This window comes from Poecilia mexicana, unplaced genomic scaffold, assembly GCF_051168715.1.
Source record: "Poecilia mexicana isolate PSO_F unplaced genomic scaffold, ASM5116871v1 scaffold_3, whole genome shotgun sequence".
Taxonomy (NCBI): domain Eukaryota; kingdom Metazoa; phylum Chordata; class Actinopteri; order Cyprinodontiformes; family Poeciliidae; genus Poecilia; species Poecilia mexicana.
Window position 1 is genome coordinate 11,769,088 of NW_028263372.1, and position 15,159 is coordinate 11,784,246.

General features: G+C 40.5%; 1 protein-coding gene across 4 annotated transcripts in view; it reads right to left on the bottom strand.

Moving 5' to 3' along the window:
* The window catches only part of myo9aa (myosin IXAa), a 99,870-nt gene that overhangs the window by 63,302 nt on the left and 21,409 nt on the right, over positions 1 to 15,159 (bottom strand). For all 4 annotated transcript variants that reach the window (XM_014999269.2, XM_014999271.2, XM_014999267.2 and 1 more), the window contains exon 2: positions 11,233 to 12,199. In XM_014999269.2, coding sequence (XP_014854755.2) covers positions 11,233 to 12,108 — 876 coding nt within the window. In that variant the 5' untranslated portion in view covers positions 12,109 to 12,199. The remainder of the gene's footprint in view (positions 1 to 11,232; positions 12,200 to 15,159) is intronic.

A 15,159-nucleotide genomic window follows, 5' to 3' on the forward strand; every position in this document is an offset into this window, starting at 1 on the left:
TGTTCAAGCTAATCTGTTGAAGGGTCAAAATTTAGAGTCTGTTTATCTCTAAAACAAAAACACACTAAATCATAAAACCAAACTGCAATTTCGTAAAATACGGTACAGCAGTCACGTAACAAAACTGGATGTAATTCCAAGAGAAACTGGTCAGGGAAGCTGCCATGACTGACAACAACAGAAAAAGCATCTGCGGGAATTTCTGCCAAGAACTGGTTTTGTTCTACATGTGACAACAATCTTCTGTATAATCCATATTTCTCTACTAAGGAGTCGGGTTGCAAGACAGAAGCCTTCCTTATTCCAAGGAAAACATCCAGGCCTGGCAAAAATCTTTCAAAACCTTTGGTATGAGGAAGAATGAGCAAGAATCTGACGAAACCATCCCTGTACCCTTGGGAAAATATTCAAAAAGTTAACTTTAGAGTGAAAACAACACTATGTATCAAGAAAAAGTAAAAGAGCAATCCAAGTGAAGCAAAGTGGCAGCAACAACGTGATCAGGGGTTACTTCAGATTCACCTGGTGTTTATGCTCAAGGTTAAAGAAGATTTAAGTATTAATTTAATTGCATGCACATTTTTGCAACCAGGTTCTCATCACTGCTTAAATATTAATGTCTATTTCCAGTGACCTGGACAACAGCTGAGACGAAAATCTGTGGGGGGAAAAAAAATCCTCATCGTGAAATCAACTAATCTACAGACAAACTACAGGAAAATGTACTCCGCAGCATATGGCCAACTGGAATAATCTTTCCATGAGCGATTTGCTCCGGGGTAACATCCCTCATGTTTTCTGCTCCTTTCCAGATGTCTGCACTTTTCACACAAAGTTTTATTGCACCACATCTGGACATGTGGGAAGCACAAGATGACCACAAACTCCACAGCAGATGAGAGCCTTGCAAGGGAGAGAAGTCACCTGCAAGGATTTATGCAAGTCAAGTGCGGAGGGCAGGGTGCGCTTTCAGCATTTATGCAATAGTCAAACTCAGGGGTCAGAGGTGAAGGAAGGAGGACTGCATATTCTAAAGGAGCCGTCAGCAGGGGTTCAAGAGTCAGCAACATGGGTGAGAAAAAAAAGGTTACGAGTAGGGGAGAAATGATATTGTCACTGTTGATTTTCTTTTTTAATTTTTAATCAAACAGTTAAAAAAATCAATTCATTCTCAATAACTTGACTCGTCCTGGTCTGAAAGGTTTTAGACGTACTCAGAAGATTTTTAGGCAGCCCTGTGATTTTACTTGCATTTTATTTATCTGGCAGCATTTTTACAAACTTCAATATTGTTTGTATTTTTAGGTATAAAACAGATGGTTAGTCCACATATCTCATTTGAGACCCTTTTAATGACTCCCAGCTGAGTTCTTCCCAGTGGTGAGAACCAGGAGCCCACTCCTCCAATGTTAGCATAGCATTAGCATAATTTAGAATCATCTAATGTGCTTATTGACCACATCTGTGGTTTGACACTAGATTACCATAGCAACAGCCTCCCATTCCTGTTTGAAATAACCTTAGAACCAACTAAAGCTACATGCAGCTTACCTAGTAAACTTTTTTGTTTTAGAAAAATGAAAAAAAATAACCAACATGCCAATGAATGATATACTGTAATTGTTTGATGGGAGAAACCTATGTCCTCTCACTGCAACAATTCAGCTCAGTTGCTTTATAAATTAATAACATAAAAAGAAAGGAAGCTGGTTCCCCCCAGCTTTGTGTCCAGTCCTTGTAAGCTGATCAAGTTCAGGTTATTAAGCTAGTGGCTAATGTGCTAAAAACACATTAGCCAAGTTGACTTTACTAACTTTATAATAAACCAACACTCTAGTATGCAGGACCCTGAAAATTTTAATCAAGATGTTAAAATGAATTCGAAATGAAAAGTTAACCACATAATGATGCTTTAAAATAAAATATTGGTATCAGGCTAGCAAAACTAGCATGTCTGTCAATAAAACAAACAGCTTATTCACTCCAAAAGAATAAATTAGATATACAATTATCAGACATTGAATTTTATCTAACTTTTTTCTCTCTCCCTCTCTTTTTTTTTTTTTTTTTTTTTTTTTAACATATAAATCAAGATTAAATAAGGGAATTATTCTCAATCTTCAAACCCAGAAGTGGACAATCTGTCAACAGTATTTGAATTACTCAAACCATTTTCTTTGGATAAACAATCCTTGAAATTATTACTTAAGAGAAACATGGTCATGAGCTTTTGTAAAGGAAAGAGATTATCAATAGTTACACTTTATAACCAATGTGAATTATGACAAAACTATGATCTAATCCAAATTTTCCACAAAAAGATTACATCACAACTAGCGGCATTAAGAGCAGCAGAAATCTCTTGATTAAGGACTCCAGACACCACAGCGGGTCCACTATGATTGCATCTGGCATCACCGCTTCTACGTCGTTTAAAATAACGGCTTTTCTGTGTGTCTCGTTCTTGCGTGAGGCGCTGCTGCAGGTGCAAGTGGGGCGTCAGGACAGCTGACAGCAGGTGCTGACTGGGACATTGAAGGGGGCGATGTTGACGAAGCACCTGCAAACCGCAGCATAAATGAAGAGCCTGTGAATGGAAACAAACAGGCACATTGTCGGACAGCTGCCGACGAGCAACTTGACTGGAAAACGCTAGCAGAGCTAAAACAGATGAATAAGCATGTGTTTCCCTCCCAAAAAGGTAGTGAGAGCAGACAGAAGATACAAATTATTTCCATAGTTGGAAAACTTAGAAAATCATAGAAAATAAGGACTTCCTTTTGAGAGCGGCTGAAATAGTTAACCGTAGTCAAGCTGTCATTTATCACTGAAGTGAGCCACTGTTTTCCAGCTCTTTGTGTAAACGCTGTAGGTCTAAACTACTTGTATTTTCTCTGCACATTGTAAGCCAGCCATCAAGATGATGGATCAACTTTTGCCAAATCTGGGCAAAACAACAAACTAAACTCACTCACCATGAGAGCCTAAGTAACCCCTCAGTAACCTTTGACCTCATGTAGCCAATGAGCATAGTCGTGCCTTTTACAATAGATGGGATGACAAAGCTGCAAGACTATGTGCTCTTGCCCGTTTTTTTTGTATACAGTTTCAGGGAAAAAAAAAAAAAGAGCCTGGCACTGGGGTGCAGAGATAAACACAAAGTGAAAAGCTACAGCTGCAGCTGCTTGAATTCTTCATTTTTCAACTGAACAAAATGCGAAACACTGTAACTCTGCAGCCCATGCTTGTTGAAAGTCATTGCCTTTGAGTTATTGTGAATAGTGTCTGGTTAAACAACCTTGGCAAAAATAGAAATTGATACTTCTATAAAATGAAGGAAAGGACAAAGGTTCTGAAATGAATCGTGTACATTGCAAAATGTACACGTTTATAAATTTGCTGCCTGCCTTCTTAAATGAAGATGTGGTGAAATAAGAACGAGAACAACAGGGGAACTTTTTAACCATCACAGACGGTGATGGCTTTCGTTATTTGGAACAATGTAATCTAAATGGTATGTAAATATATTGGGTTACAGTAAGCTGAGCACCCTGAACACAGAGATGCACCAGTCAGCTTTTCCTTTCAGAAAGCGATTTCCAGTTTGCCGATCCATTATTACAGATTCTAATCCAATCAACAGCTTGAACTTTCACGTATTATTTTTGAGCTAAATACAAAAAGAAACATCCAGGATTAGTGACATGAGGCTTAATGCATAAATTGGGAAAATGTTGGAATTCCTTTATCTCTTAAACCCAAAACTATTGAATCTCTCATTATTGTTTACTTTAGCAAATAGGAATAATTTTGGTAATTCTAACTGGCTTAAGAAAGTAACATCGTGGTCTGATTTAACTTCAGACACTGATTAAAAAAAGGAGTGTGTATGTCATTTAATAAGTGTGTGTAAACCTCTGGTTTCAAATGTACTTTGAAGAAAAAATAAAGTTGGCCGGATCAAACCTCAACAAAAACAGGAAGTCGGTATTATCTGGAAACTCCTGGTTGGTACATCTTTACTTCTTATGTTATCAACAGAAAACATTTCTGTCCATTTCAAAAATGTGCCATAGACCGTATGACAGGTTCACTGTCCCATGCACAAGATAAGATAAACACCAGAAGATGAGCTTTATTATGCCTCGTTATTTGTCAAGGTTCTGTTTTACTACAGATCACTAGTGTTTGTGTTTATAGCACAAAAAAAAAGAAGAGCATTTATTCCAAATGTTGTTGAGGCATACCAGCAGTAATCGAGGCATGACAGGGACCTTTAGGATTTTACTTCTCTGTTTCTGTTTCCTTCAAGAGTTTTTTATGTGGAAGATGTGTCATGTCCAGTCATTTCCTGGGATTTGTCTTAATGAGTCTGAGTCATGACAAGTTCCAGGTTTGTAGAGAGCAGCAGGAGGACACAATCATTTAAATGAGACGGGCAGTCCAGGTAATTTATTAGAACCTCAATCTGACTCTTCAAAAGGTCCTCTCTGTGAAATGAGTGAAAAACAGTAATCTGCAAATAAATACCAGACTATAACCCTAACAGAATATTAATGGGAACTCTAATCAACAGAGCATTTCTTAAGAGTACGGATCATTTAACATGTTGAGATAAAGCATTTTTCACCGTGTTTATGTTCCGATCAGGAGCGGAGGCGAGTCAGAGGTTTAGATTAAAGCGAACTAAAATGTGTTAAAAACCACCTTTAGCAGATCCACTGCAGTAAAAGTATTATGCAAGAGAGTGCTGGGAAACATCAGTAGGTACTAATAATGAAACAAGAGTTTGGACTCACCTGGTGAAAATTTCCCTTGAACTGTTGAAACAGTGGAGATTTCCACTCCTATCGGTAAGCTCTGCATTGGATGTCTATCTACAGACTAAGTAATTTGAGTCATGACTTCATCTCTGCGTAATGGAGCCAATCTAGTCAGCAATAGAAACTACTGCTAAGATGATAAAAACAGATAAAGCCCTCCGATTATCACGACAAGGTGACTCAGTACAAGTTTCTTTGATGTTTTTGGGAGCATTTCATATCAAGGAACTTAAACATTTTAGGTTGTTGCAACATGAGTGTTTCTCATAAAATAAAACGTTATTTCTCAAGTACAACGGGAAACCAATAATAAACTGCTTGTGCAACTCATAGCACTATAATTTTACTCAAAAATATGTAATCAGCTGGTGTCAACACCCACTTCCTACGGCTGGCTTTCTGTGGCCCCCATTGATCGAATGACAACTTGCTCATACTTGTCAGCTGCAACATGGTGATACTGTAGTTCTCCATTAGTGCTGGTCAACAGTGATACCACAATAAATCTGGGTGTTTTTGTGAATCAAAGTGCTTTATCTAGAAAAAGTAGTGCAGGAAGACAGCATTAGTCTCATGTTCTCTCACCTTTTGTGTTCAATTGTGTTGTGCTTGATGTAGTTATTGAACAATGTGTGTTAGTTGTTATGTAAAAATAAGCCATGAGATGGAAATTTAGCAGAGTGGTTTGGTAAAATGCTCATGGATGTGATAGGGGAAAAAAGACATTAAATTTCCATCTTGACCTCTCACAATTTGCTGTTGCCATGCAACATAATTTCCAATAATGTGTCTTAATATTTCTCAAATTATGACTGAGGTTTCCTGCCAGTTTGATTTCCGACTTCTCTAAATATTTGTCGAGTTGGGGATAAATCCATTATCATACCACTTGCTTTTTAAATACAAATCAGAACAAGCTGATACGTGACTTGCTGTGAAATATGAAAAGACATCAGCTGTGTTGAGTTTATCTTTTCTAATCCAAACTGTTCCAGAAACATTTTTGGGCTCTGCTTCTTGCAAGGCAGTTTCCGTCCAGATAGCAGTAAAGCTTGGTTTAAGTTTCTTATTGAACTTCTGTGTTTGAGAAAAAGCCCAACTACATAAGAAGACCAATAATTTAACTTCAATAAAACGCAGCGCTCTGACAAATAAGAAATATAATCTCTGCTCTTACATTCTCCCATCTCTCTTGTGATGCCCTTCCTCCATCTCAGCCTGAGGTAAATCTTATTTGACCCCACCCAGTTGGGGGAAAACCCATATTAAAGCACTACTCTTCCCGGTAACAGTGGGGGGCTCTGGACTGCCCGCATTATGAGTGCATCTCTGTCTTAATGCAGGAGTATACTGAAGAAGCACTGAAGTAGATGCTGAGCAATGAAACTGCTGACCTGGGATGACTCACACCAGGGATATTTGTTTAGGCTGGGAACACAAAGGAACCCAACAGGAGCTCCAGAACTCACTGGGCCAAGGAGGTCTGTCCAAACAGCTTAGGACTTGAGTTCACCCAGAGAGGATTCCCTGACATGCACACAGTCAGTACTAATACTACAATCACCTCCCAAGTCTTAGAAATAATATCCGAACCTGAAAGGGCTTCCAGGAGAAAGTGTTTCATTTAAGCAAAAAGGACAATTTATGCTTACAAAGATGCACCTAAATGAAACAATGTTGCTTGCATAGAGCACCGTACTGGAAATGTCACAGCTGGAAACAAACACCTCAAACCAACAGTCAAATACGGCAGTTGATGATTTGGGTTTGTTGTTCAGCCAGAGGACCGGTGCACCAGACACTGAGGTGATACTTTCAAAGTATTCTTCAGCCAAATCCTAAAACTTGGCCAAAATTGGATCAAAATTACAATGATGACAAGACAAAGCAGAAAACAAACACCACAATGGCTGAAAAAGAAAAGACTGGCATTGGACTGGTTGAAATCGAGACATCAAGCTGATTGACTTGTCACAAACCTATTAGGAATTCGTCTTGCAGGTTTGAACCTCCAATCCGTCTCAGTTGTTGTTGTGACCTTGGGCAAGACACTTAACCCATTTTACCTGCTGGTGGTCAGAGGCTGCGCCAGTGCAGGTCAGCTGTGGCTACGATGGAGTAGCTCACCTGCATCAGTGTGTGAATAATATGAATGTAGTGTGAAGCGCTTTGGGGTTCTCTGGACTTGATTAATTGCCATACAAGTACTGAACATTTACTAAAGACAACATCTGAAGATTCTGGCACTGCAGACCAAAGAACTGCAGAGGGTTCCTGCAGTCCGCTATTTAAATATTAGGGATCCAGGATGGCCTCGCACTACTGCAGCTAATCCAGAACATGCACTTCGTACCAAGAAGATTTATTGTTCAGTCACGCCTTCAATCATTCCCAAATGTGAGGCAGTCACCTGAAAACCCACAACTCAGCAAGCCGACAGCAGAAGTCGAAGCGTGGCTGGTTGTTGAACAGTAGGTCATGATAAACTCAGGAAAGACAATATCAGGCAATGTATTAAAAACACAACTTCCCCAGAGCTCAAACGTATACTGAGAAGAGAAGCACACAAAGCTTTTGTTCATGAGGTCCATTTCTGAGAATGAATGAAGACATTCTGCATGCATAAACAGTCCCACGACGGAGACAATAGAAGATAAAACCAACCCAAACAATACAGAGCAGTACGTTTTACTGTATATGCAGGCAGTCACCGATATTAGAGGCTTAACGTCATTTCAGACGACTCTGCCACAAAAAGCTAAACACTTTGAGGAATGACCGAAAGCAGATAAGCACTAAAGCAAAACTGTGTGAAGTATTTGTCACATTTCATGTATGCTTCTATTTGTCTTGAGTCTACAGGGTCAGTTCAAGTCCAAAGCTGTTCAACTCGAGGCAGGAATAGCAAAAATCGCTTTATGACTCTGGGTCTGTGCTGAAATTAAAGCCTGTCAGACTTCTAAGTGCCTACATTTGGAATAATCACTGTGTTTAAGGAATGCCGAAACTTTCCGAGTTCATCTAATCAACACAACGTGTCCTTACAAAGTATGTTTTCATCTTGTTCTCAGCTGCAATAATTGAAACTCTGGAGCAAGAATCAGGATCTCGACAAAGAGCTCCAACTGTTGGCCGGTTTCCAAAATAAACCTGTTTATGAGTGACATTTTCTACGTTGGGTTTAAAAAAATATGGCTTTCAATGAACTTAGGTCTCAATGTTTACTTTTCTTTTTCTTTTTTTTTTACAGTGTGCTATGGCACTGTTTACATGCAAATAATGAGTCATTGTAAGGTCACAATCTGACCCAACCTCCACCCCAGATTTAAACATGTTCTCCACTAATTCTGGAGGACAAACGTTTTTCTTCATGAATTATTTAAAAAATGAATTCCCTTAAAATATTTAATGTACAACACAAGATGGAAGAGGCCTTTACAAACTAAAAATGTTTTGCTTTGTTAAAACTGGGGCAATATTAACAATCCATGTTTCTTTCCATCACCTTGCCATTTTTGATTGCATTTCAGAAGAGGGAAGGCAAGGGGCTGTGTGACAGTAATAGTTATGCAGCACAGGATTAAGATTTAACTGATGCAGAGAAGCAATGTCAGCATTGAGGGAAGAAAATTTATATCACATCGGTAAATATTTATCAGCCATAACAGCAATAAAAATATCAGATATCAATATCAAAAAAATGTAAGGAGTAGAGATACCAGTGTATCTCTACTCCTTACATACAGAGATTAGAGGTAACATATTTTAAATTTACATGAGGAACGCACTTTAAAATGAGATTTTTGTAATATCAATGAAAACACTGCTTAATAAATCTTCCTTACTCTCATGGTACGTCCCTAAAAAAAAAGAAAAAAGCTTCAGGGAGGCAAATGGACAAACGATGCCACTGACGTAAACTGTTCCTGCGCTGATGTCGTCCATCTCTCCCTGCAGTAGCAGAGCAGCTCCAGTCTTGGCATCACTCACCATCAGGGCAGATATGCAATCTCCCTGTGCAAACAATTACGGGCAGCTCCTCTGCACTCACAGCTACTCACTCGTGTTGAGGCATTGAGGATTAAGACAATGTGCTTACACATTAACCAGAGAGTCACACACATCAATGGCATTCCTCAGGACTGTATTTACCAAACTGAAAGCAATAAAGTGTGTAGTAGTGGAGCTACCTGCAGCCTGAACTGTTGTCTTTTAGGTTACCCTTTGACCTTGGCTTCTGAGAGCATAGTTTCAACTTGACATTGATGCAAAACACTTACTTCAACTTATTTTTTTTTTATAGAGAATACATTAATGGGATCATTATCAAGGTGAAAGAGCCAGTACAGAAAGGTGTTTTTTTTTTTTTTAAACCAGGACAAAAAAGCCACTGTAGTATTTAACAGAAGATGAAGGCTTTTCCAGATCAGTGAACTTGTGAATTGCCATAAATAAAATGAAACAGTCAAGAGTAAATTCCTTCTTAGCTGCTTAAACTCAAAGTAACAACACCGCCTCATTCTTAACAAGAGGACCAAAAGTAAACATGTAGCAATCAGGAGCTGTGACAGCCAGCATTGCAACCCATTGCGACATATAGAAAGAATCTTAACACAGCCCATGTTTGCCTTTTCATACAGGCAGCATTATGTATGCCATTGATCAGTGTTGTGCAACTCTCAGGAATTCGGCTGGGCAAAGAAACAATGTGTAGTTGTGAACCCAACAAAGATCATGAAATGGACTGCACTATAGTTGCAGGTCCCTGAAGGAAAAAAAAAAAGAATATGAGTGGAATGTCTTGAGTGATGAGAAAACAACCAGTTTCCTTCACAGACCTCTGACTGGGCCTCCACAACGTCCACCTTGAGACTCTATTTCCATGGTGCAGAAAAAGAAACAAGAATCTAGAACTACACCATTGATAATTCACAGCCTGCATGCAGATAAGGCTCCTCTGTTCTCCAAATAATCCCCACACAGCTGGACAGAAACTGTACTAAATTTCTTTGTGCCAGTTAAGATCAACAAGAGACAGAGGCAAGAAAAGCAGCAATGTGTAACTAATGTTATGTGTGGAAGCAGCTGCAATAAGACGCACTGTGTAAACTATGACTGCCGAGATTCCAGAATAGCTAGCATCCATTTTCCAAAGTTCTGGCAACAAAAAAGGGGAACCAGACAGTAATTTTAGGAGGAGTCAAATTCACAAGTGCTAAATTCCTATCAAGTTTTAACCGCACAAAAATATTTTAATAAAGGCCAGCTAATGTTTCCAACTTCAGATAATCCCAGATTTCAGGTTTAATCAGATTCAAATCAACTCTGAAATAAGAAGTCCAAAACCATCCACTACTCTAAACCTGTGAAGCCGCACCTCTAAGGATGAGACTCAAATGCAGGAGATTTGGAAAAACTACCTGCACCAGTCTATCTCGAAGCAGCACATTCCCAAGACAAACCTTCCCCTTAATCCCATGACCGCGCCGTGTCTTAGGTCACACACCAGCACAACACCCTCAAACTTATTCAGGATTGCATGCAAGAGCACACCACAAGACCACATGTTTTACAGGGGACTAAGAACCAAGCCACACTGGTGCACACAGGCCTCACCCTGCAGATACGCCGTCATGTAGCTCCTCTTTTGTTCCACTAAGCAGCTTGAGAAGTTACAGCCACAATTATAAACCACCATGTTTCACAAAATTTATGCAAAACCTTCCAAGGGCAATCAAGCCATTGTGTGTCGCTCACAATGATGTTATGATTAATGGGCACTTATCACAGTCATAAAAAGTATGACAGCAAAAACACCACAAACTTCCTACGACAATATTTTCTAAATATCGGAGAGGCATATGTCAACGTAGCATTTATAACGGCACTCTTTGGGAATCTCTCATTGCACTCAAAGAAGAGTTTTTTTTTTCTCAACAACAAAAAAGGTACAAAATGGTTCCTGAACAAATTTGGAAAAAAAATTAATTATACATGCCCTTGAAAATACACCTGACAACATTGCAAAACCAATCCACGTTGTGGCTGCTTGATGTCTTACATTATTGCAGGATCTTCTATCACTGTGAAATGGCACTTAAAGTTCTAAGAACTGAAAAAAAAAGTTCACGTGTGGAAGCGTGTGCAGAGCTGCTTTTAAAGAGATCAAAAAGTGACGTCTGCAGCAAAAAATCTTTCGATTGCTCGTTAGTCACCAAAAATTACTTGAAGTAGTTAAATAAGAGCTTTCTTTTGAATGCGTTACTGAAGTATTTCTGAAAAAGTAGAACAACTCCTCCCCCACCCCAAATGCAACAGGCCCTTAGGCCCTCAAGTCAAGTGCCGTTTTTCAAGTCCTGTCAAATGATTTGTTCTAAACAAAACTAATGAATAAAGGTTTATTCCTCACCTCCAATACTGGTCCGGCTCCCAATATGATTTGTTCCACTCCACTGGCAAAGCCCTTCTGACTGAGGGCAGTCAGATGATGAATGAGAAAGTTTGTGCTTTGCGTCTTCCCAGAGCCGCTCTCCCCCGATATGACGATGCACTGGTTCTTCTGTCTCCTCAGCATTGCGTGGTAGGCCACATCCGCCACGGCGTAAATGTGCGGCTCCAAGTCTCCCAGCGTATGATTGTCATACATCTTCACATACTTGGGGTTGTAGATTGGCAGGAACTTGAAAGGGTTAATGACGATAAGGATGCTTCCGACGTAGGTGTAGATCTTTTCCTGCCGGAAGCGCGAGCGCAGGTTGTCCAGCAGCGAGCGCTCGTTGAGCTCCGGCAGGCAGCACAGGTCGGCGTGGTCGCCCTGAGAATCGGGTTGCGGCAGCAGTCCGCGTTCCACCATGCGCCTTCGCTCCTCCGTCACCTGCAGCCACATCTGGAGGCTGCCTCCATAGTGAATAGAGCCGTCCAGATTTTTCTGCCTCAGCAGGAAGCGATAATCATCGCCGCCTGACAGCGGACGGTGCTCCAGAGCCACGCGAGGCCAGAGCATCATCCTCTGCACGGGACAGTCGGTGGGGTTCAGAATCCATTCTTCCCCACCAAACTCCTTCACCTCGGCTAACACGTAACACTTGGTGCGGTCCAGCTGCAGCCGCTCGATGACGCGCTCGATGGCCTCAGCGGCTGTGGTGGTCTTGCGGGCACTGATTGGACAGTAGATGGTCCCCTCTGCAAGGGCGCCTGGATAGATGCGCACGGTGAGCTCTGAGTTCTCAAAGCGCTGCCGGCGGCCCAGGGTGCCCATGCCACCAACGCCATCGTGAGCACTCATGGCGGAGCAGGAGCTCCCATTAGAGGCAGCAGGCCTGGTACTGGCACGTCCTTCACTGGGCTGGTGAGACCTCTACCTCACGACATCACCACTGGAAGAAAGAACAACGACAAGGTAAGCACCAGAAACAATCAGTATGAAAGTTCTTTTAAGAAAACTAGGGCTGTCAATGTTAACTAATCTTAATTTGTTTAATGCATAGTATTACCTGGTGTAGATTATTTGCATTACCTATTTTGACCTAAAAGTCTCTCTTCTGTAGAGGGTTATTTAGTTAAAAGCAGTGTGTTACACAGTCTTAAACTGAGTTCATCAAGGCAGAGTTGCAAACGCGAAGAGTCAGAGTGGTGTGCTCAGAGACAAATTTTGATTTAAAAAAGACGACGGAGTTAGAACAAGCTCCCCGTGTACAGAGGCTATAGACCTTTGAGCGGCCGTCCAGAGTTTGAATCCTGATCTCGGTTCCTTTGCCTCCCTTCTACCTGCCTCCTACTGTCAGATCACTGTGAAATAAAGGCCACCAATGCCGAAAAAACCAACAGAAGACACTGTGATGGACGTTTGAATAAAGCCAACCTACTGTGTAACTTAATTATTGCTTACTTGTTGTTTGTCCACCAAAGCACAACTAGTTTACAGTTACCATTTCTGAATTACATTCCAAAGAAAATGACCCATTTTAAACCTTCCTGAATATGAAAACCTGGAAAACTGAGATGTGTGGTTTGAGACAATAAAACATTTTCATCGTTTTTTTGAAAACGAGCATTTTCTTACATTTTAAGCTTACAAAGTTAAGCTTTTTAGTGATTAACCACAGCGCTAGAGTGCGATTAATCAGATTTGTTTTTTAAATTGACTGATAGCCCTAGAGAAAACACAACAATCTCAACATTTGTACGATGAATGAACTTCTCTAAACTGGTTTACAGTCTGGGATTTCTACGCAGCCCACTCCACCCCACCAGATTACGAAATGCACCAGATTATGACACGTGGCCCTCGTGTGCTGTTATGTAATATGCTAAGGGGTCATATTATTTTGCTGGAGACTGACATGCACACTCACACTGGATAAAGGATAAGTCATCAGGCTCAGTGGGATAACCATTAACACTGCGAACGCTCACATAAGCTCCTCACAGACCCCGACAGCAGCAGCTGCCACCCTCTTTGCTCCACGCACAATCACGCCATTCACAAGTTCCCGCTTTAATGCACAGTGACGGGGCATCATGGGGAGAGCGGGGGGTCAACAGAGACAGACGGGAAGAGGCAGGGTTAAATTAAAACATCCCAGCTGCTGAGGAGATTTATCTGCCATTCTGATTCAATTTTAATCATCACGCTGGAGATAGTGACATTTGTGTGACTGATCTAACAATAATGCAATGAAATAATTTTTTTTCTTTGCAGCATCTGCAAAATAGCAGAAACATTTGCAAATGGCAAATTTATGCGTCACATTGGATAACAATGAGCAGCAGTGTATCAGAGCATAACTGAGGATTAACGTTCTTTGGGGTTGATTGGAAAGGCTCCGACCTTCTGTGAATGAAGCACTGTATTACTTTACAATGATCTGTACTTTATGTAACACTTTAAGCTATAATTCAGCAGATTAAAATAAAAAATACTGTTTCACAGCGCTTTGTTTATTATAAATCAGACATTACATTCCTATGCATCCTTAGATTTAAATGTGCATTACAGGATGCGCTGGAATCTGCCAGGGCAATTATACACCATCCACAGTAACATATGCATTTTCATGTGACATGTTATCCGCCCCCAGTGACTGTTTTCCTAAATGAGCTCCATTTACCCTTGTCTGTACTTTAAGAGTTGGCTGGCGGAGCAAGTTATAAATAAACTTGAGGGTGCTCCTGCATGGAGGAATCCTGGGTATTTAATGCAAACACCAGCCTGTCACACACCATCTTTTGAACGCATCTTTCATTTTTTTTTAATTAGCTGAGAGCCACTGGTTGTCCTTGTTTTGATTTCAGTGATGGGGAAGGAGCCCTGATCTGATTGTCAACACCTCAGCTGGTTTGAGGTGCTTTAATTTGCCTGTCTGGGTCAACCATCTTTTATTCTTTTTTTTGTAAAAAATTTTAATAATATGTCTTTTGAATCATTTATCACTTTTTAAACTTACAACAGGTATTTTAATGTTTGTTTCTAACTATGTTTTTTGTTTTTTTGCTTGTGGAGGCATGTGATTGCTGTTCATAATCTAAAAAACATATTTCTGCTTCCTGTGCTAAACTTTTGCCAGCATATTGGAGTCCGTGTTGAGGGTGGAGTCAAATGCTTAAGTTGGAGGCCAACTGTTTACCAAAAAACAGCATATTGGAAATCATACGTTGTATTGAATGCTTCATCACCAAACCAGGAGTTTAGCTCATATGTCTTTAAGAACACCAGAAGATAACCATTTATATACGTCATTAAAGACCAACCTAAGCAGAAAACGTGAAATCGAGATGAAGGAGGGGATAAAAATAGCTGGTGCACACAGACGACCATGAAGGGCTCCAACAGGGAAATGACAACAATGCTGCACCCTAGTCCAGATAGTTTCCTGTCAGCCCGTATCCAACCCGCCATGTGTTGCCTCAGCAACTCTGCTACAACCCGCATGACACTGAAGTGCTGCACAAGACAATGTTTTATTATCAATGCAGAAATACCAAAGCAAAGAGAGAAACTTCTTTGTTTTAAATAGCGCAAAGTTTTTGATATAACTATGTTAAAATGAAGGATCTAGTGGGAGAGCCGTCTGTCTTCCTGATTAAGCTTTCAGTCTATGTCTGCACATAGGAGTGTTTTAGGCAGCAAGTTACAGCCTGTTGTCCTGAACAGATGGTCAGCTCACTGCTTAACAGAAAGGGAGGGGGGACTTAGGGTTGTGTCAGAGCTGCAGAGCATAGGACCACACTGACTGACTATTTACCTTCAAACAGAACCTCGGCCAATCGCTGCAGTGCAATCAGAGCCGCCGTTGAGAAAGTTATCATGCTACATGTAAGACGTGAAAATCTAATG